General features: G+C 44.9%; 2 protein-coding genes across 3 annotated transcripts; one reads left to right on the top strand and one right to left on the bottom strand.

Moving 5' to 3' along the window:
• Window positions 1-714: 714 nt before the first annotated feature.
• On the bottom strand, window positions 715-10,836 carry LOC310677004 (myelin protein zero-like protein 1). 2 transcript variants are annotated; one of them, XM_083439307.1, is made up of 4 exons: window positions 10,560-10,836; window positions 7,093-7,253; window positions 6,361-6,574; window positions 715-2,036 (listed from the first exon to the last, which is right to left on the bottom strand). In XM_083439307.1, exons 1-4 carry the CDS (start codon window positions 10,675-10,677, stop codon window positions 1,861-1,863), a joined length of 669 nt encoding a protein of 222 aa, XP_083295433.1. In that variant the 5' UTR covers window positions 10,678-10,836; the 3' UTR covers window positions 715-1,860. The 2 variants fall into 2 exon arrangements, with proteins under 2 accessions (XP_083295433.1, XP_083295434.1); XM_083439308.1 differs by having other exon boundaries at window positions 715-2,033.
• Window positions 10,837-12,064: 1,228 nt separating this feature from the next.
• Window positions 12,065-23,209, top strand: LOC310677008 (myelin protein zero-like protein 1). Its single transcript, XM_083439312.1, has 3 exons — window positions 12,065-12,223; window positions 20,643-20,836; window positions 22,866-23,209. Exons 1-3 carry the CDS (start codon window positions 12,112-12,114, stop codon window positions 23,175-23,177), a joined length of 618 nt encoding a protein of 205 aa, XP_083295438.1. The 5' UTR covers window positions 12,065-12,111; the 3' UTR covers window positions 23,178-23,209.
• The last annotated feature ends 2,500 nt before the right edge of the window (window positions 23,210-25,709 follow it).

The raw sequence follows: 25,709 nt of genomic DNA, 5'->3' as shown, positions 1-25,709 counted from the left end.
TAAGCAAATGAAAATTTTGCAGCACCTCCTTCTCTGCAGGATGGTTGTTTCTTAGTTATGAAGCAACCACTGAGATTGTGTGTGTGTGTGTGTGTGTGTGTGTTTATACATGACTTTGACAACTAGATGGATGGATAGAATAAAGAGAACATTTCAAAAATGCCCAACCAATTGCAATGCTGTCCAGGGGTCATTTACTTTTTACCTTTTCCTAGATAAACATAACATCTCATACACTGTTTTCTGAAATCTATAGTTATGTGCAGTGCTCTTTTTCTAGAAAAAGGGATGCCGAAACTCACCATGAATGGCTCCCTTTTTCTCTTATAATGGCAATAGCACCCACCTGAGAGGTGCCGGAACTGAGTTCCAGTGAGTTCCAGTGAAAAAAAATGCCCTAATTATGTGGTGTCAGCAACTTAAGCATGCCAGACATAATTTCTGCATTGTTTCTGTCCAATCTTCTCTTTTGTTTGAAGTGTTGTGTCTTTCACATTGCAGTACATGCTAATCTCTCATAACGCACTATGACTTGTGAAGGGAGCTTTCTGTACAACTATTAATAGGACGGAGAACTAGGAGAGGCCTCTTTTCCCAGCATAACGTCTGAATGGTATTCCCTTCCCCACCCCTAAATTTGCAGTTGGCAAGACACTGCTTTCTGCTGCCACATCCACGGCCTCTCACACCCAGGAAGGGATGAGACAAACTGGCTATAAAGAAATTCTTGTGTTTATTTTCGCAGATGCTCAAAAAGCCAACAGTTGGTTTTTTTGTTGGAACATTGACAAAAAGGCACTTTCTTAAAGTAATACTAACATAGCGACATGATACTATACTAATTGACATTCAAATAATACTCCCTCTAAACAAAATGCTTACAGTGGATACACAGCAAAGATAAAAGCATGACAGAGAAACCCATGGATTCAAGCTTCGCACCACAGTATGGCTTTACGCAGCATTAAAGTACAATCTTAAAAAAGAAGGAAATTAATTCAAAAGGCGTCAGGTGAAAAACAACAGCAAGCATGGTGGAATGTATTAAGGGTGTGGGGGGGGGGGCATCAGGCTTGCTGCCACCATTTGTGCAAACCACTAAGCCATGTTGCGTTCTGAAGGCAAAGGAAGGATTGGACGCTGATTAATTCAATAGACGCAAGGCTTGACCAGCAAGACTCTGGGAGGAAGTGCAATAACCACTCCCTTGTCTAGGCCGTTTTATTAACGAAAGAACTTTTACACAGCATTTGTAAGAACCAATCAGATTTCCTCGGAGCATTTCAAAAAAACCCCCACGTTGGAACAAAGTTAGATCAGAGGAAGCCTCTTAACTACAAATAACTAATTTGAGCGTGCATACATGTTTAGGCTAAATAAAACAGGAATCAAGGAGGAATGTATTTAGCAAACCTGATAAACAGGAAGTAAACAGGAAAGATAGGCATTTTTATCACTTCCATGTGAAACTCTGTTTCCTGGCCCTAAAATTAACAAAAACAAACAAAAGCTACAACAAAGCTACCTCCTTACCTTTATGGCTCAGGGTGCCTGGTGAAGCAACTGGTCTGTTTACGTGACTTTCAGGCAAGAGAAATGGGGCAGAGGTGCAGAGGCTTGGATTGATCAGAAATCATGTCAAATGACCCAAACCCAGTCAAAACGATGCTTTCACCACTGACACAATGGCTTGATTCATTTTTCATAATTCCTCATAGCAATCCTACCCGACCACCACAAGCAGGAGTATAAAAAAAAATAAACCACAGAAGTATAAAAAACAGCAGGTGAACTTGCAAGGCAGGAAGGGAGAGGAGCATTACAAAAACCAAGGAAGGCTCAAAACAAAAGAATTGGGTGTCACGGCTGCATGGGGCGATGTTGCATGACCTGCTCCAGTGCTTCGATTCTGTGGGTGAGGTTGGTCACTCGTTCCTCCATCATGCGCTGTGCTGCACCTGCTGAGAGCTCCAGTGCCTGCAATCGCCGTGCCAGTTGCTCAACCTGCCCCTCAGCATGCTGCAGCCTCGGGACTACTAATGCAGAAGACAGACAAGGAGAGACCACAACATTTTATGAACCAACATGAAACGTTTACTAAAAGGCTAACAAAGGTTGCTCTTTGAAGAAAGATTTTAACTTATGTATGGGTTACGTGCATGCCAAGCAATCCCCAAAGGAGCAACTAGAGTACTGCAAAATAAAAGAGGCTGAAGGCATCCCACTATCCCTAAACTAAATCAACCTGCTAACGGCTTACATAGGAACTTTTGTCATTCTGAGACCCACCATGATCTAATATCTCTTTCAAATCACTCTTTTAGCTATACCTTTGGGCTACAGCATGTCTTCTATCTGCAAACTCTATCTTCAAATGTTTATTTTATTTGTTTATTTCATTAAAAACCTGTTTAGCCATACTTTAAAACGTACACAAGTTAAAATACTAACGCAGATGAACATTCACAACAACTTTCCAAGCTTCTGGGTATGCTTGCCTGTTTTTAGCAGGTGCCAAAAGAAGTACAGTGAAAGTGCAGCCACACTAAAGGATCAGGTTCTTACAAATGCAGAATGGGGATTCTGTAGCACATGTAGTAGTGCCCAAGCCACTGATGGAAGTGATTGAGTGGGCACATCTAGGGAAAAGCAATCTCGTAAGTAAACTGGTCCCAAGTTGTTATGGGCTTTATATACTACCAATAGTAACACCTTGAACCTGGCTTGGTATCACGCAGCCCGTGCAGATCTCTGAGCACAGCTGTTACATGCTGACAAGGCCTCACTCCTGTCAGCAATTGCGCTGCAGCATCCTGCACTTACTGCAAACTCCGGATCAGGCACAAAGAAAGCCCCACAAACAGCGCATTGCAATAACCGAGTCTTGAAATAACCAACACATGAGCTACTGTGGCAAGGCTTTCCTGGTTAAGGAATGGTCATAGCTGTTGAACAGCTGGTAAAAAGCTTCTCTTAGCCACTGAGACTACCTGAGCCTCCAGGGACAGAGCTGGATCCAGAAGCATGCCTAAATTGTGGACCTGATCCTTCAGAGACATCCAATAGTATTTCTACTTTTGTGTTCCTCCTGAACACAGTGCAGACTAATTTTTTAAAAATAAAATAAATAAATTATTGCACTCTTCCTCTCCAAAGAGCATCATAAAAGGTTCATCTCCCCACATAATTTTATCCTGACCACCAACCTGTAAGATAAGCGGGGCTGAAAGATGGTGTCTAATCAAGTTTCTTCATTAAACTTCACGACTGAGCAGGCTTTAAATGCTGATCTCTTAACGTGACATTCTAATCATTGCAGTGATAGCTCTCTAAAAATATGTGGTCAATTTTGAGTATCTGACCTGCCAAATCGTGACCAAAGTTTTAAAAATAAAAACTGGGCTGGAGTCCTTAACAATAAAATTACAATCCAGGAAATCATGAGCTCAATACCCCAGTGAGCTTGCAACTCACCTTCTAATTTAATTATGGTTTATCGCCAACAGTTTGACTTCACTCCCGAGACAGATGGATGCCAACCTATCCACCACAAACAAGGAGCCACACGAACACTTGAACAAGTATACATTCAAACAATTAAAGTTCTTTTTTTTAAAGGGAGGTTAAGTCTGAAAATTTTGATCTGACTTTACCAAAATTCTAAGTGAAGAAAGGCAGCAGCAAATGAAAAAGTTTTCTAGTACCTATTTTGCAAACTACTAAAATTAACATGACTTACAAAACAAGGATATTTTTGTACACTTCTTTTTTAAATTGCCTTTCTTTTATTGTCTGTCCCTTGGCATAATATAGTAGCAGTCTGAATGGTTTTTTGTGAGGAAAATAACAGTAGAAAAATTATTTTATTTATCAGCTTTATACCCCAACACTGTCCTCCAAAAGAGCCCAGATTTTATATAAATTCTGCTTAACTAAGAAAAAAACAGTTTCACTGCAATGAATTGTATTTTATAATTAGTTAGTGATTCTTGTCAAAATCTGCATTTTTCTACCAGAGGCGGACCTAGTATGGATAGAAGTGATTCAAGAGCAGATTACCCTAATCTAACATGTTTACACCCTTCTGAGTCAAAGAAAAATTCATCCTTATTCAAATACATAATCAAATACAGAATAATTTTATGTAACAGAGAAATTACTTCTACTTAATGGAATGCTAATGAAATCCAACAGGAAAAACCTTACAAGCATTCCATAGTCACAACTGATGTATGGTGCTGAGTCTTGCAAATAGATTATAAAACTTTTTGATGAAAAATCTTATGTCAAATACACTAATAATTAAAAATAGCCAATTGTGAAAATTCATTACCAAAGGAAGACTCTTAATAAAAACCAATCTCATTAGTTTAGGCAAAGATCCTTCCCTTCTGGATGTACTACTGCTAATATGAGCTCAACAATACAATACAGTCAGCAGTATACAAAGAATCATGCGTCGGACTCCTTCAGCTGTTGGACTACAACTCACATCATCCCTAACCATTGGCTATGTTTATTGAAGCTGATGGGAGACCAATATCTAGAGAGTCACAAATTCCCTTTCCCTGGCCTATGTGCTCCTAACAATGTCATCAATAAGATGGCATGATAACAAGTTAGAAGATGGATGGTGGTAAATACTACCTAATGCTCTGATGAGCTAGCATTGCAAAATTTTGGAAGATACTGAAATAGACTAGCCTAATATGGCAAATGGAAACACAGAGCACTTTAGGTCATGAGAGCGATTTCCAACAGCTCCACATCAACAAAGATCACTGTAATTTGCAAGAAGCAGTTGCTGACTTCCATGCTTATGGGTAAATTGTCACCAATCAGCAGTGACTTCCCCTAACAATTAAGGTGGGGTAAACAGGGAGCAAACAGTTATTTCAATGGAGCTAAAAACCTCAACAGGTCTAGGGAAAAGCTTTTCCTAGATTAACATAGTTTAGAAACAAACATTACGCTAAAAAAATGCTACTTTCTCAGCCTCAAACTATAACTACTAACAACTACCCAGCCAGAAAGTAAACTATCCATCAGTCTGCTTAAGCAAGCAGCACTACAAATGAAGGCAGGAAACTCAAAACCAAACAATGGCAACACCAATTTCAGACATACAAGGTGTTTTATCCGGTACCAGCAGAGAGGAAAGAGATTGATTCAAGGACGCAGCAATCTCCCCTCTTGCCTGGCTTAGCCTGGCTTATTATCTGTGCAGAGTTCAACCTAAAGACCCAAAGAGCGGAGTAGCAGAAGGAGAGAAGAAGAAGAAGAAGAAGAAGAAGAAGAAGAAGAAGAAGAAGAAGAAGAAGAGTTTGGATTTGATATCCCGCCTTTCACTCCCTTTAAGGAGTCTCAAAGCGGCTAACATTCTCCTTTCCCTTCCTCCCCCACAACAAACACTCTGTGAGGTGAGTGGGGCTGAGAGACTTCAAAGAAGTGTGACTGGCCCAAGGTCACCCAGCAGCTGCATGTGGAGGAGCGGAGACGTGAACCCGGTTCCCCAGATTACGAGACTACCGCTCTTAACCACTACACCACACTGGCTCTCCTGAGGTCACCTGCTCTTCCTTGGTCTCTGTTCCGCCCTGGGCTCTTAATCACAATAATGATAAACTAGTAACTGTTGCCTCTTGGCAAGCCTGCACTTCAAAATATTGAAGTATACAACTATACTAAGACTCAGCATTCACAGAAGAACCAAAGCAAACTTGGCACATCTAAGAAATATATATATATACATACACACACACACACACACACACACACACACTCATGCCTAACTGTGGAAACAAGCCACTGCTATCTCTTTGAACTGCTAAGAACACTTTATTCTCTAACTGTGAATGCCATTTGTTTAAAAGTTCTTTTAGTGGCCTATTGAACTTTTTGTCATTTTGAAATCCACCCAGATCGAGTCAATTTCAAATCACTCTTTAGTTATATGCATGGGCTACATTATCTCTTCCATCTCTATCCACAAACAACTTGAACCGTAAAATAAGCATACAGTAGCTGACTTAATCATATCAACAGACTACAATATAAACCAAACTTTTCTTATAAATTTGTAGCACCTTTCAAACTGTTTACCAGACAGCTGATGCTGGCTCTAAGAAGCAAATTAAAGCCATAATTCCAAAACATAACTACATACAGGATTTTTAGTTCTTTTAAAACAGTTCAATTTCTTCACAGAAACACTCTGAATAAAATACAAGTTATGCAAGAACAGCCAAAATAATACTCCTGTAAGTGATGGGTTTTTGTAGAGTGATTTAATCAAATATTTCACAAAAGCATTCTATCAACCATCAGTACTAGCACTCCTGTATCCAGAGACGACGGTACCTTTTTCCACAACTCTGACTGAGATTTCACTAGGTGTGACAACTATATCTGGAGGGTTCCTGACATCGCAGATGAAAGTGCCATTGTCCCGGAATTGCATGTTGGATATACTGATAGATGCATCTTTCTTGTTAAGGTCACCCGCCCAGCTGCTTCTGTCCTTAAATTGTGTATCCTTCCCAGGATATGATTTGCCATGGGAATAATAGAAGAACTGTAATCGGGAACATAAAACAGGATACAGTGTTAAAATCCTAGTTTTCCCCACAAAGGAAGGTCTGGGAGTAGCTACAACTGCTCAGGGTGAGACCTTACTCTGACTCACTTGCCCCAATTTCCAGCTGCTGTTACAGGATCACTATTGGACCTTTAAACTTGACATATCCTGCTAACAAAATAGGAACCTATGGTGAAGTGTGGGTAATAAATCAACTCACTAGACAAAATCAGAATACATAGGTGGCTAACAAATGTGTCACTAGTTCAAAACAATCCCTCACCTTAATAAGACTTTTGCCACTGAAGTATTGTGGAGCAAGCACAGAAGGATGACTATCCATGATACCAAACATAATAGGATAAACTGGCATTCCCAGGCAGCCTAAATATGTACTCTTACCAGTGATAAAAGTGAGCAGGAGCAGAAAGGTATGAAATAGCAGGGAAATGTTTAATCTGCTTTGTTGCAGGCTCTTGTTCAATTCTCATCTTACTTCAATCATCATCTCTTACCGACACAGAAGTAGTTGATCCCTCTGGTTGAAAGCTCCAGGTAACAGTAGCGGCACTGCTGATCACCTCTGAGGATGAAAAGCTGCATGGAAGCTTTGTTTCTGTCCCATTCTCCACAGAGAGTTCTGCTGGTGTGTATACTTCCACAGCTGAAACCTGGGCTGTCAAAAACACCACAAAAATCAGGATGCAGGACCCATTGTAAGCAATGGAGATGAAATGATACCATTACACAAGAGAGCTAGATGAAGAGCTACATTAGAAATCTTATAGCCCAGAATAAATGCCCCATCAAATATTCGTTGAGTCGCACTTAGTCCATTTGCTCTGGAAACATCCAGTATTTTTTCTGTGTGTGAGATCGGTCACCGTATAAACTTCATCCTGAATGCAATGCAGACCCTATGAACTTGATCACTGAATATTTAACGTACCAAATTGTTGAGTGTTGGTCAAGGACAACTAACAACAGCTCATCTAAGTAACCGTTCTAGTAAAAGACTGGTAAGTTAAAACATCCTCCAATGACTGAAGAATGCATAGAAAGTTCTTGTGTATTGTTTGCCTATCCATCCTTTGGCAAAGGAGGAACTGTTATTTGAATTTGGGTAAGGTTTTGTAACTTTGTAAAGTCCTATTTTGCTCAATAAAATTCAGCGTTTTTCCACTAGTGCTCTGTCTTTGCTTCAAGGATCCTTTAAAAAGAAGCCTTTTGCCTTTGGCTAAACACCATCCAAGCCCTAAAGCCAGTTCACACAAACCTGGTCAACTCCATACCACATCTACCGAAATCCTGGCAGGTTCAATACCAGAATACACATGATGCACCATGTAATAACAATGGGCAAAGAAGGTTATTTCATATGCTGCACTATCAATGCTGTCCTTCATAGGCTATGCTAAGGATTCCAGATTCCTGACAGTCCAACTCTGTTTTAACACAAAAATGCATTAAAAAATTAAATAGTTAAACGTGTTTATTGAATGGAAAGAGAAAGAGAATCCTTGGGAAGGCTTCTGTGTGCTACACAGTTTGTCAGGGCTCCCTGTGAATTAAAGAAAAACACCTCAAGACTTACAACTTGTAAAAAGCCGTTCAGCTGTTTGTTGGGAACAAGAATACAAATTGGGAGCTTTACCAAGCTCAACCCACACCAGGTGTCTTTAGCAAGCAAACAAACCAGCAGGGATTGATGAAACATCGCACTACCAAAACAGGAAATAAAACTTTATCGCAATGGGGAAATGCTTTTTATTATGTATTTATTTATTTAGTCCCAACTGGAAACTTCTCACTTTGGTACCAAAGGAATCTCTGCTGCCAGAGGAGGAGACTGATGGAATAAACGTTTGTGTGGCTTCCACCTGTCCTGGTTCTCTCCCTATCCTCCTCCTTTCCAAAGAAACAGTGGACACGTAAACACTGTAGTCTTATTAATACATAGCCCCTAATACATAGCCCCTTGGTTCAGAAGGGGCCCTTGCTGTCACAATTTCTAGTGTGCATCCATGCCATGATTAGTGTACATAACATAGAAGTAATAAGAAGCGATAAGTATGTAAATGACTGCAGCCTGAATTTGTCTGAACATCATGCCCTCTATCTTACCTTTGGCTTTCTCAGTTGTCTGCCGTGCCCTGTCTGTGACCTTTTCTCCTTTGTCATACATTGTTCAAGTGGAAAATGACGCTGTGGGAACAGGTGCCAAAATAACTTTGTACCACCCCCCAATCTCGTGATTGGAAGATGTGTAAAGGGCACACTCCAAAATGTATCTGACTAGTTAAGCATATTGTGCTAATAAAAAGAGCCTCCGCAGAGCTAGCTGGCAACTTGCTTGTGCTTGTGCACAGCTCACCTGCATTACTAACTCATGTCCTTCACTTCACATGACATGGTAGAACGGGGGGGGGAGGGGCTTTGTCTGAATAAACAAGGAAACACCTGGGTCATGTAGACAGTTCATGATGGAAAAGTACTGAGGCACAAAGTTTCTTATGTCTCTGAATGTTTTGCATATTGCTGATAAAAGGGCTCTGCGGGCTCGTAGAGGCAGCTCTTTCCGCACAGCACACTTGCATCCTCAGCTCTCGTCTCGTTTCTTCACTATCTTCTAACAAATTTATTTATGGCATAAGGTTTTGTGGAGTACAAAAAAATGCCCTGAGCATGTGCAGTATTACAACCCTCAGCAAAACGTAACAAAAACATTTTTTAAAACCCGATAAGCAGAAAGCAAAGATAGAGACCTATGACCACAACTTCCTCCCCACTGTGCGCAAACAAACTTGCAGAAGGTATCTGGGTGGGACTGGAGGAGATGCACACCCCACAACCTCCTCTGCACTTTCCAAAGGCTTTTGTGAGCAAACAAGCTTGCAGAAGAGGGGTTTTTAACTGAGCAAATCACCACCTTACACTGCAATCCTAACCTTCTCTACTTACAACCAAGACCTATTGAATTCAGTGGGGTACTTCCATGTAAGTGGGGTTCGGATTGCACCTTTAAGAAGGCAGTGAAAGCTGAGTTGAACAAATGAGACGTCTCCTTCAAACTTTCTGACAGAAATTTCATGGACTTTTAAAATGGAAAGGCAGGTGGGACATTAAGCAAGTAGACATTTTCTTCATGCTACCAACTTTCCAAAAGCCTTCAGGAGCAAATACACTTGCAGAGCAGGGAAATAAGTACTGCATTCGACTTCATCCACAATGGCCAAGCATATGAAGGGAGGGCATGTGGGGATGTTGGGTATTAATTTTCCTTCACCAGCTACCCCACTCCCAACAGTCTATCAAGTGCAGGGATACCGACCCACAGTTCAGCATTTATTCTGTTCTTCTCTCTGTGTGTTAGCATATAATTAAGTACACATCATGGAAGATCTCCCTATCTTTATTTCGGCTTTGTTGATGTGTTAGTTAACTGTCATGTAGCAGGGTAGGAAAAGTCAATTTCCCCTCTTGCCTGGCTCAGCACTTACCCTTATTATTATCTGTGCAGAGCTCAACCTAAAGACCCAAAGGGCGGAGTAGCAGAGGGAGAGAGAGAGAGGTCACCTGCTCTTCCTTGGTCTCTGTTCCGCCCTGGGCTCTTCTGCAAAGCGATTCACACGTACACCCGCCACCATCATGACACGTACGTTAGCTCACCCCCACCCATTCTTCCTTTTACCGGAGGGAGACCAGGGAGGGGCTGCGAGGGGGGCTCCGGGAGACCTGGAATCCCCCGCCAACACCCAACAGCACCGAGAAAACAGCGCTCCGCTCCGCCGCAGCGTCGCGTTCACACGCCCCAGACGACTCGCCTCCCGCGCGCGCTCCGCTTCCCCCGCCGCCCGAGTTCTGGCGGAGACGGCGGGGCTCAGCGAAGAGGAAAGGCTTTTCTCCCGCCCTGCCTTCTCCCTCCTTGGCTCCCCTCCTTTCCTTTTATGCCCGCCGACCCCGACACGGGAAACCCACTCACACATGCCGAGAGCCGCCGCCAGCAGCAACGAGCTGAGCCAGGCGGCGAGTCTCGGACTGCAGCAGCCGCCGTCTCCTGGCGCCGTTAACGACGCCGCCGCCACAGTCGCCACTGCCATTTTCCTGCCGGGAAGGGGACTGTGGGAACCAGGTCGAACCAACGTGCGAGTGTCGAGCTCTTTTGCCCGGCTCTGCCCTTCACTTCACACGTCGCAGGGCGACTGGGAGCTCAGGTTGCCAGCCACCCAATGGAGGGCCATTTAAAGAGAAATTGCCCGCCCCCTTTGGGGACGTTCTGTGAGGGATGGGCACATTTGCAGAGCGACCCCATACATTACATGAAATATCAATTAGTCGCTTGGGATCTGTGTCACCAGCTGATTGACAACTTTTTCCAGTGACCACAATAATCTGCCTGTTTCAGACGCTGATGCATTTTATGGCTTTAGTGGCTGACCCTGCTGATCTGAAGAAGTGTGCATGCACACGAAAGCTCATACCAATAACAAACTTTGTCTCTTAAGATGCTACTGAAAGGAATTTGTTTATCCTGTTGATCATGGTATTCTTGGAAATCTGTGTTTTTGGAGAAGCGCTGTCTGTGTTGCAATCTGCAGGACTGTTCTGGAAAACTGTCTTAAACATGTTTGGAACCAAACAAGCCATCTTTAAGTGAATGTTTTCAAATAACCTTTTTCCTATTGGAACCAACTTGGCCTTTTTAAGCTCTGTGATCCTAATTCTTGGAGCCTGTACAGCTGTAATACGTATATTCGTGAAAGATGATAAATCAAGCACAGCCACATTTTCTTCCCATTTTAGAAAGCTGCCATGATGGCAAAATGTGTGGATACACTAACACAGTACAGCACCACTTCCCATTAGCCTTTTTAGTTTGGATCTCTTGTCAAATAAACAAGTTACAGTACTGATTTCCTCTTGTAGAACATTCCTGGGTAAATGAACTTAGAGGACAAATGCGATAACAGAATACTGTAGATAGTACTGGCTGGTGTTCAACCAGTAAGCTCAATGGGGACATGTAGAGGAGGCAAGTCTCCATTGCTCAGCTTAACCACTTCATGTGTTTTTTGTGAAGGTGAGCACACAAAGTTTGTTGGGTTTCCCCCAATGTTGTTCTAACCCAGGGTTTCCGAAACTTGGTTTTGGACTACAACTCCCATCATCGCTAGCCAGCAGGACCAGTGGTCAGGGATGATGGGAAATGTAGTCCAAAAAAAGAGCTGGAGCCCCAAGTTTGGGAAACACTGTTCTAAGCATTCCTCGTAGGGGAGTTTTATTCCCGCCACAAGGTCAGCTTCCTGAGCCCTTTCCCTGCTGTCTCCCTTCGGAGTTTCAGCTCCCATAGCTGCGCGCACGATTCGAGGGCAGCTGCCCCCTTGGTTGGCGAAGGGCCTCGTGCTTTGGGCACTTTGACTTTCGCGCCAGCCGGACTCGACGACGTCGCTTTGCCTCCCCCCCCCCCCCAGCAATGGCTGTGAGGTGGGCGACGGCGCAACAATGGGGCGGAGAGGGTGTCCGGAGGCAGAAGGATGGCTTCCGCCTCCACGGCCGCAGCAACCGGCGGCCCGGGGAAGCGAAAGCGCTCTTTCCCCGGCGGCGCGCCCGTGCTCTGCCTGGCGCTGGCTTTGGCTCTGGGCCACGGTGAGGGCTGCAGCTCTTCTCCGTCTCCCCTGGGGGGCGCGGGAATGGCGAGAGGGCGGGGCAAGCGGCTCCCGGGCGGGGAGGACACGTGGCCTGGCCCCACCCCCTTTCCTGGGGTCCCTGGCGGGGAGCAAAAGTCGCTTTGGGCGGGAAAAGAGGGGTGGCTTCGAGGGCGGAGCAGAGGTTGGTCCTGTTAACGTCGATCTCTGGGTCGCGGGCAGTCTTAGGAACTGCAGACCTTCCGCGTTCCTTTTCGGTGCAGTGTGTCCGGCTCACATGCCGAGGGCTTGTAAATTAAGCTTGCAATCCTGCATCCGGAGTCCATTGTATTAATTGGGCCTTACTTCTGAGAAAGTGTGCTTTGGATTCCAAGTTTCTTTGACCGTTCTCTAGTCTACGTATTTTTTATATGCAGTATATAATCACCAAAAAGAAAAATCTTGGGAACTTAAGTATAAATTGAGCAGCCAATTCCACAGCTATACTTGTATCTTAAGAATAGTAAACAAAAGAATATGAGCAATGAAACATTTGTGAACGAAAATCCTTATAGTACAATGTGAAATTGGATGTGCTCTGCTTCTGATGGAATGAGCTAATATCAATTACTTTAAAATAAACTTGCTGCATGCTTTTAAAGTCCCAAAGTTTGATCCATCAAAGAAGCTCTCAGTACTGAGCACCAGTACAGAATGAAAGTGCATCCAATTATCTCTGGAAACACATATAATTTCATGTGTCCAATTGACAAATATCCCTTTTATTAGAAGTAAATATTTTGTTATGTGAGATTCAGAATCACAAAAGAAGGCTGTCTGTGGTTGAAGAGCCTTCTGGGTAGCTGCGAAATGTCTTGTGTGTGTTTTTCTATGCACATTAGCTGCGGCAGGAACAGGTTCATTTGGGAACTGATTATACAGGCTAATTCCACTTCATAACAGGATTTGCTTTCCTTAGCTGTTAGAATTGCCATGAAGAAAGCACAAAGCTTTAAAGTGGGTTGCGGCTCAGTAACAAAACAAAACAGAGTTTAAAGGATGGTTCAAACCATTTCTTGCTTTGGCTCAGTTATGACCAAACACCTTCTGTTACCAGATACTCATGGGCAGATCATAATGGTTCCTGCCTGTAAGTGATTCTAGACTCTGGGCTTGGCCCCCCAAGACCCCACCAATGTAGGAAGTGTTAAGTTGTGGGTGAACATATCAGACGACACAGCGATTCTTCAAACAGCTCTTGATTATTCACAGGCCAGAACAGAACTGAACTGAAGGGTTCAGTCAGCCTGCTTATATAGAGCTCCAGTACAACGTAACTGTAACAATTTTCTAAAGCTGTCCAATCACTGAACGTCACTTTCGATCCCTTATTTGCATAACTATCTATGAAGCCTTATTTACCTAGGGATCCATTAGCCACGCCATCCCCTGGACCTCGGAGGGAACAAAAGTACCAGGAAAGCAGAATCTTCTTTGGAGAAAAAGAGTTTATTGAGATCTGAGCACAGAGTCAAGGTCTGTACTCAGAGACAGCCTGCTGGTTAGTTCCTAGAAATACACTGGCTGTAAAGCAAGACACTTCAGCAGACTTTCTTATACCCCCAGACTTCCCCAATCGGCTAGCAAATATTGTTTGCTTAACACATTTTATTGCTTGCTAAACATTCCCTTCGTATCTCTTCTTATCTTGCATTACTTAAAGCAGAAGCAAAGCAGGAAACATCTTGCTAGTGGTTTTTAGTTGACAGCAGTTTCTGGCTAGGCAGGAAGCGACCTTCTGACCTGTAACTAGCATCAGCAGTTTCAGATAGCTGGTTAGACAGGAAACGGCCTCCTGACCTGTCTGATTTAGACTTTGCAAATAACTGCATTTTTGGGTTTGAGCTTGTGTAACCATCCTAGCAGAGTGCCGGAATTTACTATGTGTAGATAATATTTGAGAGCAACAGAATAAAATATTGAGAGAAACCTTTCCCATCTCCCTTTACTCCGTCCTCTTCTTTTGAACAATCTATTACTTAGATTCGTTCTGGGGTAGGGGTCTATATTCTCTCATTACAGCAATCACGCGAGGTCCCATCATGCGAGACATCATCTTTTTCATCATATGTTGCAGGCATTGCATTAAGCAGGGTATACAGAAGCAGAAAAGCAATAGAAGCATTATTGGGCCTATTCTCCCCACAAATACGATACCGTTCATGCCAACAGAAATACGAGAGCATCCATATGACAAGGGCGGTACATATCACTCCTACCCACCAAACCCAATATCTCCATGGTTCCTCCCACCAATATTCAGGGGGTGTGCTCATTGTTGAAGAGCCCACTGATATTTGTGCCCGACTATCTGTTGAGCCTCAAGGATGAGAGCCCACCGGTGAGCTGATGCTCCCACTACGTGGGTCAATTTTTCTGCTAACCCTGATGGGTGGATTGAACCACTTGTTTAGCAATTTCAATGCACACCTGGTTAAGGCTCCCATCTATCACCTGGGTTAAGAGTAGGACCTGGTCTATCAAATGAGGTTGGTACAGTGCTCTACCTTCCAGATAACAGTTGACTACCCTCCCACAACAGCAAGAGCGGTACAGAACTAGATAGATTTCGATCGTCTCTACAGCTTCCCGTAAGAGCACTGTCCACGCATGCTGGTCAGTGGTGTGGGAGAGGAGCCACAACGGGGCAGTGGGGTGTCTCAATACGGTAATCTCATCAAATCCCAGTTTCCAATAGCCATAGAGCACACCATCTCTTACCACCGGTAAGACGAACCAGTCGTAGCAGAGGCCAGCAGGCCAATAGGGTTGGTATGGTTCGGTAGGGTCAGGGCAATAAGACATAGAGCAAGTCAATAAAGAAAATAAGAGAGAAAAGAGAAAGTCTTTGTAACTGTCCTTGTGATGATTAGTCGCAGGATCTCGTTGCCCGTGGCCTAACGCTTTTTCCTGGTAGCGTCAGACACAAGGTGATGATCAACTTCAGAGGGTCAGCGGGATTTCTTTTGCAAGTCCAGACACCCTTCTTCAGATGCGTGTGATGTACCCAGGGGATCACCTCGACTACTTTCACTGCAGTTAGGGATGAGGGGGTCGCCAGACGCTGTCACTCAGAGGGACTGGTGAACCGGCTCAGCGAGACTGCCACGGGACTGCAGGTGTACGCTTGAGGGAATACCTGGAAAGAAAGCAAACACACACAACAAACACAGGGATTGCACTTGTTCTTGGGTGATGTGATCTCCCATCTGTCCAAACCGGCGGGGATGCCTCGGACGAAAGGGGTTGGCCTGCCATATAGAAGTTCAAAGGGTGATAGTTCTCAGTCTCTTGGTTGGCGCACAGGGCACATTTTGGGATATAGCAGCAGTTAGTTATAGCAGCAGTTAGTTGAGGTAGAATATTCTCCCAAGGTGCGCCTTAGCAGCTGGGCCTCCCAAATGGGTGGACTCGTGGTAATTCTTTACAATTGTGCTGGCCAGATGTTGGGGCACAAAAACACGGCTGTCCGGTCCTTCCTGGAGCGTTGCTCCTTCTTGGCTGGTCCACTGCTGTTCATCAAGGGTGTAACGTGGTTCCACATCGTCTGGAGTGAGTTCTGGTACCAATATCAAAAGTCCCGGTGGTGCCTCTAAATTGGCTGGAGAACAAATGTCTACGTTGGGGGCGCTGCCTGCGGGCGCCCCTCCCATCCAATTCTTCACCGTGCGTAGAGATATCAGCAAGGCGGTCGTCACTGGAGGGGATCTTCAGGATGCTGAGACACAGTCCAATCTGAAGCAGCTTTCTTATGTGGTGGACCCACGGGGTGATGCCGGCAACCTTCACAGCAGTGGGTGTGGAGAGCAGATGGGCCCTTCCAGCACGGCGGCAGTGGTGCCTGGGACCAGTCTCATCCACACCTCGTCACCTGGCTCAAACTGGTCATGCAAGAAGTTCGGGCCTGGGTTGAGAGAGAAAATCTCGAGAGAGAGACTGTACATAATTGTTCAATTCCACATCTTGAGCAGGGATAGGTGAAAGCATGCACACATAAGGAACCGGTCTCCCAAACATCACTTCAAAAGGGTGACAAGTGAATACGTTTCAATGGGAGGCTACAGACTCTAAGCAAAGCCAAGGGCAACATGGACACCCAATTAGACCCTGTTTCTTGGGTCAATGGTTTTTTTTTTTTCAAAGTCCTGTTCATCCTTTCCTCTTTTCCAGAACTTTGGGGCCTATATGCGGTACCCACCATCTTCCTTCTTCACTGGCAACAGTGGGGTGTTTCACTGTGATTGGCATTGTTTCAAGATTCCATGTTGAAGCAATCGCTTCAAATGCACCCACACTCCTTCAGCTGCCTGTCGTGGGATGGGGTATTGGTTTTTATCTTTCGCCCATAGTCCAGGGTCAACATCATGAGGCAGGCTAACAGGGAGGATTCCCTCCTCTTCTTTTACCATCATCAAGCACCAATGGTCTCTCAGGGGCATTTCTAAAGAAAACTCTCCTGCTGGTCCAGTTGTCATCATTACTTCCCCCATTGGTTGGAAGGAAATCTGGGCTTGTAATTTTGTTAACAAGTCTTGGCCCAATAAAGGAATGGGACACTCTGGTATATACAAAAAATTGTGCTGGACTACTTGGCCACCTAGGCAGCAGGTAACAGACTGCAAAAAACGGGGCCTTTTGTGATTTACCTGTGGCCCCAATTATATTAACCACTTGGTTTGTGGGTTTTGTTACAGGCACAGGTAAGACTGAGTGGGCAGCTCCCTTGTTCACCTTCTCCTACCTGTAATAAGGTAGCTAGGTTAAGGGCTGTGGTAACCTGAAACTTCAGGCGTGAATGTAATAACAGCATCTGGCACTTCCTCATTTTCGTTTGTGATAGGAAATAGGTGCCTTTCATGTCAAGTAAGGCTGGGACTGCATGTGGAGTCACACAGGTGGTGTCCTGTCCAAACGTGAATTTTATCTGCCTTCGTGAGTAGGGTGGCCACTGCCACAATCGCTTTCATACAGGGGGGGGGCAATCTCTGTTCTGTTGGGGTTAGCTTCTCTGACAAGTATGCGACGGGTTGCTGCCAATTTTTCAGTTTCTGGCATAAGACTCCCTTGGCTACCCCCTGGTCTTCATCTATGAACAGCGTAAAAGGCTTCTTGGGGTTTGGATGCCAAGCACTGGGGCTTGTTGTCACTTTGAGATCCTGAAAAGCCTGCTGCTGTTCCCTGCCCCATATAAAAGGATCCTTCTCTATTCCCTAGTTGACTCATGCAGGGGCCAAGCAATGCTTCTGTAATTAGTAGTGAGTCCAGGAGATATTGTTCATCATCATAAGTGGGATTATAGGTTTAAAAAAAAAAAAAATCCCTTCAAACAATTTTACGATCTTTGCTGGATTCTCCTCAAAAGAGGGGTTCTGATTTCTCCAATTACAAACATCTGCACTTGAAAAGGGTATATGCTGGACCGTGTAGGTCTGTGGTGCCTTCGCTTGTTCAGCTGGGACAGGGGCTGGTGGATCATAAACCCTCTGAAGGGGCATTTCTCCAGTTGCCTGATCCTTCCTGGTTTTCTCATACTATCTGTGAGACATAACTCTCTTCGCCGCCTGTCCCCACTTACGTTGCCATCTCTTCCTCTTTTCAGGGGTGCAGCATTCTGCTGCCTCAACTAACAAGGGGCTTACATCCAACTTCTTCCTCAAATGGCTTTACAAACTCCTTTAGTCTCTTTTTCTGTCTTTCTGTCCACATTTTCTTTCCTTGATTCATATCATCTAGTGTCTTCCTAAACTCTTCGTTATCTTCCTCATCTTCCTCTTCTTCCGTCTCACTATCCTCCTTCGCAGGTCCTCCTCCCCCCTACACCAGCACCTCCCTGTGCTTCTTGATCTTGGCCTGGGGGGGGGGGGGGTTTGGAGGGGCTGTTGGTGGAGTGTAAGGTGGTGGCTTAATCACTCCCCCTCCTCATCTTCTGGGTCTTCTAACACCAGAGGCTTCACTGTACAAATCCTGTTCTGTGTGTTGCTGTCACAGCAAGACTTTAGCCATGGTAGATTCTTTTCTTTACATTGGTCTTCCATGTAGAGATATAGGGGATCTGGTCTGGGTGGACATTTAATATATTTTGCCACAGGGGGTTGATTTGCCACAGGGGGTTGATTAATTGCAAATCAAAGCCACGCAGTTCTCTGGGTTGGCAAGTCCACCTCACATAAAGTTTTGAGTCTCTGTTTTTTCAATGTGAATCATCACTCTTCGTGGCTGTTTTCCAGTTATTAAAAAAGCATTCCAGAGGAATACATTGGCTTGCTCCAGACCCTATTTTTTTTTTTTTTTTTTCTTTTCAGATACTCCGCACCTGACTGGGCTGTAAATTCTTTCACAGTTCACACGATACAGATTGTGGTCTGCACGAGGTCGCCCTGGCAGAAAACGCACAACCCTGCAATCGCTCGGCCAAGGGGAGCGCTAGGCCCCGACCCACACTTGACAACAATTCAGTCACTGGAGTATCTGACACACAACATGTCAACAAAACACTCAATTCCCTCTGCCCCATTCCCTTTCCCAAACCTTTACCAATTCCTTTCCTGGTGGCATTCTTACTGCCGGGCACTCTACTGCCAACTACCAGGTGAGGCTGATCAGGCCTCTGGCCCTTTCCCTCGGGCCCCTAGCCCTTTCCCTCGGGCTTACCTTTCTCCGCTGCGGACCTGTCCCCTCGGCGCCGTTCTGTCCTCTTGTTCTCCCTCAACTAGATGTCTCCGCTCCAGGACGGTGTGGCAATCTCCCCCTACAAACTGGCAGGGTGTGCACCGGAAATGCGAACGCCGATTGGAGCTGTTCACCTTAGTTGAGCCTGGCCCTCCGGTCCGTATTTGGGGAGGGGGCTGATCCCGGACGAGCCCCCAAAGAAATGAAGCCTTATTTACCTAGGGATCCATTAGCCACGCCATCCCCTGGACCTCGGAGGGAACAAAAGTACCAGGAAAGCAGAATCTTCTTTGGAGAAAAAGAGTTTATTGAGATCTGAGCACAGAGTCAAGGTCTGTACTCAGAGACAGCCTGCTGGTTAGTTCCTAGAAATACACTGGCTGTAAAGCAAGACACTTCAGCAGACTTTCTTATACCCCCAGACTTCCCCAATCGGCTAGCAAATATTGTTTGCTTAACACATTTTATTGCTTGCTAAACATTCCCTTCGTATCTCTTCTTATCTTGCATTACTTAAAGCAGAAGCAAAGCAGGAAACATCTTGCTAGTGGTTTTTAGTTGACAGCAGTTTCTGGCTAGGCAGGAAGCGACCTTCTGACCTGTAACTAGCATCAGCAGTTTCAGATAGCTGGTTAGACAGGAAACGGCCTCCTGACCTGTCTGATTTAGACTTTGCAAATAACTGCATTTTTGGGTTTGAGCTTGTGTAACCATCCTAGCAGAGTGCCGGAATTTACTATGTGTAGATAATATTTGAGAGCAACAGAATAAAATATTGAGAGAAACCTTTCCCATCTCCCTTTATCTACAGTATCCCCCTGCTGGCCCAGGGTGAGAACTTCAGTACATAACAGGAAGCAGCAGCAAAAAATAGGGGGAGGGATTAAAATATAGGTGGTTCTGGGGTGGGTGGAGAGGTTGAAATCTCTCTTCCCAGCCTAGTGACCTAATAGGGATGCAGATTGCCTGTTCCCCACTCATCAGATCAATCATTTGATGAGTAGGGAAAGGGTGATAATTCTGCTTCTCAGCTGATCTGCAGGCTGTGTGTCCTGCATCTCTCCAATATTGTGGGATAGCTCCACCCACTTCTGGGTAGCTTGGGCCAAAGGCAATGGCACCCCTTTGGCCTAGCTAACCCTTTCTCAAACCTTAAACCATTTTTTCTATTCTAAGTCAATTTTCCCAGAAGTTGTGGTTGTGATCTTTCCAGGGATTTTCCCAGGGATTTTCTCTCTCAGTTGGCATTTCTGCAGTGACTATGTCTGGAGGGTTCTTGAGATCATGGAAATAAGTGTCATAGTCTGTGGCACAAGAACTTGCAGCTGTGCAGTATGTGGAACTTCTCCTCAGTCCCCTCCCTCAAATCTTCTCCAGAATTTTAGGAGAACCCCCCAAGCAGGTTGCATGGGAAGAGGAATCTCCATTGTGCAGCCAAAATGCATTGTGCTAATGGACGGTGTTAGATACCATCCGTATGTTTTTCATGACTATTTTGTTCTGTCTGTAAATGCAGCTGCATTGATTTTTAGATGTTGTTTTTAATCAATTTTATTATAAACCGCCTCGAGGTTCCCCCCCCCCCCATAATGGGCGATATATCAACATTTTAAGCAAAAATAAATAAAGATTCAAAGTAGCCTAACTTATGCATGCCCTTGTCTAGCTTTACATTGCTCTAAAGTAAACTGTGTAATTCTATTGCTTTAAAGGGACCTGGTTGGTATTTTGTTCTGCAACCGCCGATATTGCAGCTGTTATAGTGTCCACACCAGCAGAACTGATTGTGGAGATTGGGACAGTAGCGAAGCTTCCATGCAAGTTCACATCATCAGAGAAGATTACTGCTGCAGCCTCTGCTACCTGGAGCTATCGAAAACGGGGAACAGATGACCGTCCCATAACTGTAAGAGTTAATGCCTGAGGGAAAGCTAGATTTGCATTAGATTTTGTGGTGAAAGTGGGTTACAGGTTTGGAAACCACTACTTTTCTTTTGTGAACTGAATGAATGCCTTATTGAAGCAATGTATTGTTGCACACCACCCTAATCTCTGAGTGTTACAAGATTCCGGGGGTTCCAGGTGCTTACCATAGGTTTGGTTTCCTCAGAATGAGGGGCAGCAGAGACTGGGGGGTCTTTATGATATATGGTTTATTTACACATATATGCAACCTGACCCTATGGTGCAGGGGCTTACAGCATTAACACGCCAGCAGGTCTTGCTTCTCCACAACCTTGGATTCCAGCAGAAACCAAGCATGTCTCCCCTCACAGGCTGCTGTCTGCAGCATGCTTCTAGCATCTAGCTCTCACACATACCAACTCTGGCTTTTGTCCTTCTAACCACCAGCCAGTAGGGGGGCACTGGTGGGGAGACACCCATTTGTTCTCTGGCTCACAGCCATTTCCTTTGTTACCTTAAGGACCCATAATTAGGGGCAGTGTTTGAAACTCCCATTGTTCTAGGCACATTTTGCGACCTGGAATTTCATTAGTGTGAGCAATTTCTGACCTCTGGGCGCAATAATGCGCCTAAGATTTCAGATTAAAACTGCAGAGTGGAAGGAAAGGAGGACCTTTTTCTGCCTCTCCACTTCCAGCTACTCTCTGAAGACTGGAGAAGACACCCTCTGAATAATATTAGAGGGGTGGGCAGGGGAAGGACTGGACCATGTGAAAAATGAACATAAAATTTTAGCTGCAGTTCATTCATTTTCAGCTTTGGATTCTTTTCATTTAAAAATCGCGTCCAGAGATTCCATTGTTGTGCCCATAACCTAGGTTTAAGGTGCCATTTAACTCCTAGCTTTCATATCTCCATTTCTAGCATTGCTTAGGGGGCAATTACCTCACCAAAAAGCTGGTCTGGCTATTTCAGCAATCAAATCCTTGTTGGATCCTGGAATTAGAAGTCTAACCTCCCACCAAACTCACAACTGTATTGTCTGTTGTGTATTGACAGCACTCAATAAGAACCAAATGCGTTTTTTTCCACACAGGAACAAAATGTGGATTTGTACCTCCCTGTCCTGCTATTAACATCCTCCCCATCCCAGTGATGTCTCAGACTTTCCTCACTTTCAGTTTGGGGTTTTTCAATCCTGGCTGTTGTAGACTTTCCAATACAGTGGTGCCTCGCAAGACGAAAAGAATCCGTTCCGCGAGTCTCTTCGTCTTGCGGTTTTTTTCGTCTTGCGAAGCAAGCCCATTAGCGCTATTAGCGGTTTAGCGGCTATTAGCGGCTATTAAAGGCTTAAGGGATTAGCGGATTAGCTGCTAAAAGGCTATTAGCGTCTTAGATCAGTTGATAAGCGGCTTAGATCAGCTGTTAAGCGGCTTAGCGATCAGCTGTTAAGCGGCTTAGCCAACAGCTGTTAAGCGGCTTAGGGGCTTGGGAAAAAGGGGGGGGAGGGAAAAAAAACCCAGGAATCGCAAGGCATTTTCGTCTTGCGAAGCAAGCCCATAGCAAATTCGTCCTGCGAAGCACCTCCAAAACGGAAAACCCTTTCGTCTAGCGGGTTTTCCGTCTTGCGAGGCATTCGTCTTGCGGGGCACCACTGTAATTGCAAATCCCACATTAAAAGTAGAAGACAACACTGGGATGGGGAGAGACTTGTTTGGATGCCCTTACATTGATGTGGAAACAGGCAAGTGCAAATCCACATTTTGCTCTAGTGTGGAAAAGCCCCATATTTTTGCCTGTCCTCAAATTGCAGTCTTTGAGATACTTTGCTCACATATTTCTTCTATTGATCTCTCTCCCTTTCATTTAACAGAATTACTTATTTGTGTTTCTTTGTGGTCTTTTTATTAATGTGCTCCTGCAAAGTTAATCACGGTTTGATTTAAAATTTGTATCCTGCTTCTTCAACAACTATGTTCAACTCAAAGCAGCTATTAACAAAGTGATTGTGTTTGGTTTTATGCTTACAGTTTTTCTATTACTCCAATGAGAAAGCATATGATGGGAAGAATACACAATTCACTGGCCGCAGCACATGGGCTGGAGATTTTTTAAAGCAAGACGCATCCATCAAGATAGAAAACATGCAACCTACAGACAATGGCACTTATTTCTGTGATGTTAAGAACCCTCCAGATGTAGTCACTGAAGAAAGGCCAATTGAAGTTAAAGTTGTAGAGAAAGAGAATATTCCTCCAAGCTCCGGAAATATTTCATCCTGCTGGCTACTTGTACTTCAGTTCTGCTGCATTCTAGCCTCTTTGCCAAACTACTTGTTCTGAAAATAAAACACACCTCTCGTGGCAATTGAGAATGTTCTCCAGTATCTCATTTATCTGTACACTTAGCAATGGGGTTGAGAAGGAATTGGGATGAGTTGCAATATGCAGGACAAATAATATTGTCCCGTTGAAATAGCAACTAACTAAAATGTACTAAAAGCTCATTTCCCCATGGCAACCTTAATCCTAGTCAGCAAAGGGAAATTGTGCAGCACCTCCTCTGCAGGAAGGTTGTTTCTTAGTTATGAAACAACCACTGAGATTTTGTTTGTTTTTATATACATGACTTGGATGACTAGATGGATGTTGGATGAATAGATTAAAAAGGGCATTTCAGAAATGTCTAATGAATTGCAATGCCACCTTGCTTTTGCTGTCAAGGTGATATGAATTCAGCTTTATGAAGCACTCAGGATGTTTTATTATGACACGATCAGCAGTTTGTGGTTTTTTTGGTTTTACTATAACCTATTAAAAAATGAAATGCATTTGTACTTCCAGTTCTGTGCTTGGGAAGGTCTTGGATAACTTTTCCTAATTATTGGTGCCTGAAGTTCCTAGTGTGGCACTCAAGAGGAACCATGGTATCCCGAGACACTAGCATTGTTAACCTTGAAATTCCACTGCTCCTTCCAAATGTTAATTGCTTTAAAAATTAGGGATCCAAGCCCAAAATCTACCGGGATGAGCAGAGTTTGGAATAGGTAGATCTCCAGCTAAACTGGCTAATCCTGGGCACTGTCAGGGCTACATGTACTGAAGTCTCTCATTTCAACTCAGTAGGGGCTCAGCCAGGGTAACTCCTAGAAAATGAGTGTGTTGCTGGCATGGCAGGGACGGAAACACTTACCCTTGCTCCAAACTCTGTTTAGTTTGGTCACATGGCTGAAGAACCCAGCAGAAGTTACACTGGCTAAAAGGGGTTTATGGGTTTACGAGACGACACCAGAGCTGAGGATGCAGGTGGGCTGTGCGGAAAAAAGCTGCAAGCCCTGCAGAGCCTTTTTATTAAAGGTAAAGGACCCCTCACCGTTAGGTCTAGTTGTGGACAACTCTGGAGTTGCGGCGCTCATCTCACTTTACTGGACGAGGGAGCCAGCATTTGTCCGCAGACAGCTTCCAGGTCATGTGGCCAGCATGACTAAGCCGCTTCTGGCGAACCTGAGCAGCACACGGAAACGCCGTTTACCTTCCTGCCAGGGCAGCGCCTATTTATCTACTTGCAGTTTGACATGCTTTCGAACTGCTAGGTTGGCAGGAGCTGGGACCAAGCAACAGGAGCTCACCCCGTCGCGGGGATTCGAACCACCGACCTTCTGATCGACAAATCCCAAGGTTCTGTGGTCCCTTTTTTTTATTAGCAATATGCAAAACCAGTCAGATACATTTGGGAGTGTACCCTTTACACATCTTCCAATCATGAGATCGGGGGCTGGTACAAAGTTATTTTGGCACCTGTTTCCACAGTGTCATTCTCCCCTTGAACAATGTATGACGACAAAGGTCACAGACAGGGCACGGTAGACCACTGAGAAAGCCAAAGGTTAGATAGAGGGCAGGATGTTCAGACAGCTGTGGCTTGACTGTGGGTGGAAGTGTGCTCCACACCTGGCGGTCATTCCTTCAGTCATGTTCCTATCAAAGGGGATTTTTAGCAATGCTTCTGCCAAGGATTCAAAGGTTAGAGATAGAGCAGGACTTGGCAAGACTTACCGGGCATGGGCTGGATCACTCCTGTGGAGCTCCTCCATGGGCCAGACCGGCGCGGCACTGGAAATCGCGTCTGCGCATGTCCCCAGTGGCAGAAATCACTTCTGCGCATGCCCAGATGCCGAAAATCGCGCCTGCACAGAAGCGATTTTCGGTGTCTGGGCATGCACAGAAGCAATTTCCAGAGCTGCGGAAGAGAGTCAGTCCCCACGCCGCACTACGCTGGTTTAGCGCAGCACGCGGGGACTTGCCAAGCGGGTGGCTCAGGTTGGGGGCGGCTCATGGGCTGGTTAAGCAACCCTCATGGGCTGCTTCCGGCCCATGGGCCTTAGGTTGCTGACCTCTGAGATAGAGCAACGCTCTTGCCAAGGAGGCAAAAGGGTCAGAGATATAATGTGGCATACTGGACAAGCTGTGGCGTGTCTGTGTCAGGCGAGGTGTGCCTCTCACCATGTGAATGCCATTCCTACAGAGCAGGGTCCTGATTACCCCCCTTCTGTAATCCCCACCCCATGTTTTGCTTTTGGATGTGGTTCTGAGGATCACCTGGTTTTCTTCTGTGAAATGGTCGTTTCGTGGTGCCCATCACAGTGCCTTAAACCAGGGGTAGGCAACCTAAGGCCCGGGGGGCCCGATGCGGCCCAATCACCTTCTCAATCCAGTCCATGGATGGTCCAGGAATCAGCATGTTTTTACATGAGTAGAATGTGGCCTTTTATTTAAAATGCATCTCTGGGTTATTAGTGGGGCATAGGAATTCGTTCACTCCCCACCCCCAAAAAAAATAATCTGGCCCACCACATGGTCTGAGGGCTGGTTGAC

This window comes from Podarcis tiliguerta (assembly GCF_965153285.1).
Source record: "Podarcis tiliguerta genome assembly, chromosome: 4".
In the NCBI taxonomy this organism is placed as follows: domain Eukaryota; kingdom Metazoa; phylum Chordata; class Lepidosauria; order Squamata; family Lacertidae; genus Podarcis; species Podarcis tiliguerta.
Note: the sequence above shows the minus strand (reverse complement) of the source record. Positions and strands in the feature narration are given on the sequence as shown.

Bases quoted from the DNA above. Each gene is read 5' to 3' on its own strand.
- LOC310677004 (XM_083439307.1), bottom strand. From the start codon at position 10,677: ATGGCAGTGGCGACTGTGGCGGCGGCGTCGTTAACGGCGCCAGGAGAC. The intron at 7,254-10,559 runs GTGAGTGGGTTT...TGTTTTTGACAG, and splicing joins GGCGGCGGCTCTCGGCATGT to CCCAGGTTTCAGCTGTGGAA. The intron at 2,037-6,360 runs GTACCGTCGTCT...CTTCTGCATTAG, and splicing joins AGTCAGAGTTGTGGAAAAAG to TAGTCCCGAGGCTGCAGCAT.
- LOC310677008 (XM_083439312.1), top strand. From the start codon at position 12,112: ATGGCTTCCGCCTCCACGGCCGCAGCAACCGGCGGCCCGGGGAAGCGA. The intron at 12,224-20,642 runs GTGAGGGCTGCA...ATTGCTTTAAAG, and splicing joins GGCTTTGGCTCTGGGCCACG to GGACCTGGTTGGTATTTTGT. The intron at 20,837-22,865 runs GTAAGAGTTAAT...TTATGCTTACAG, and splicing joins CAGATGACCGTCCCATAACT to TTTTTCTATTACTCCAATGA.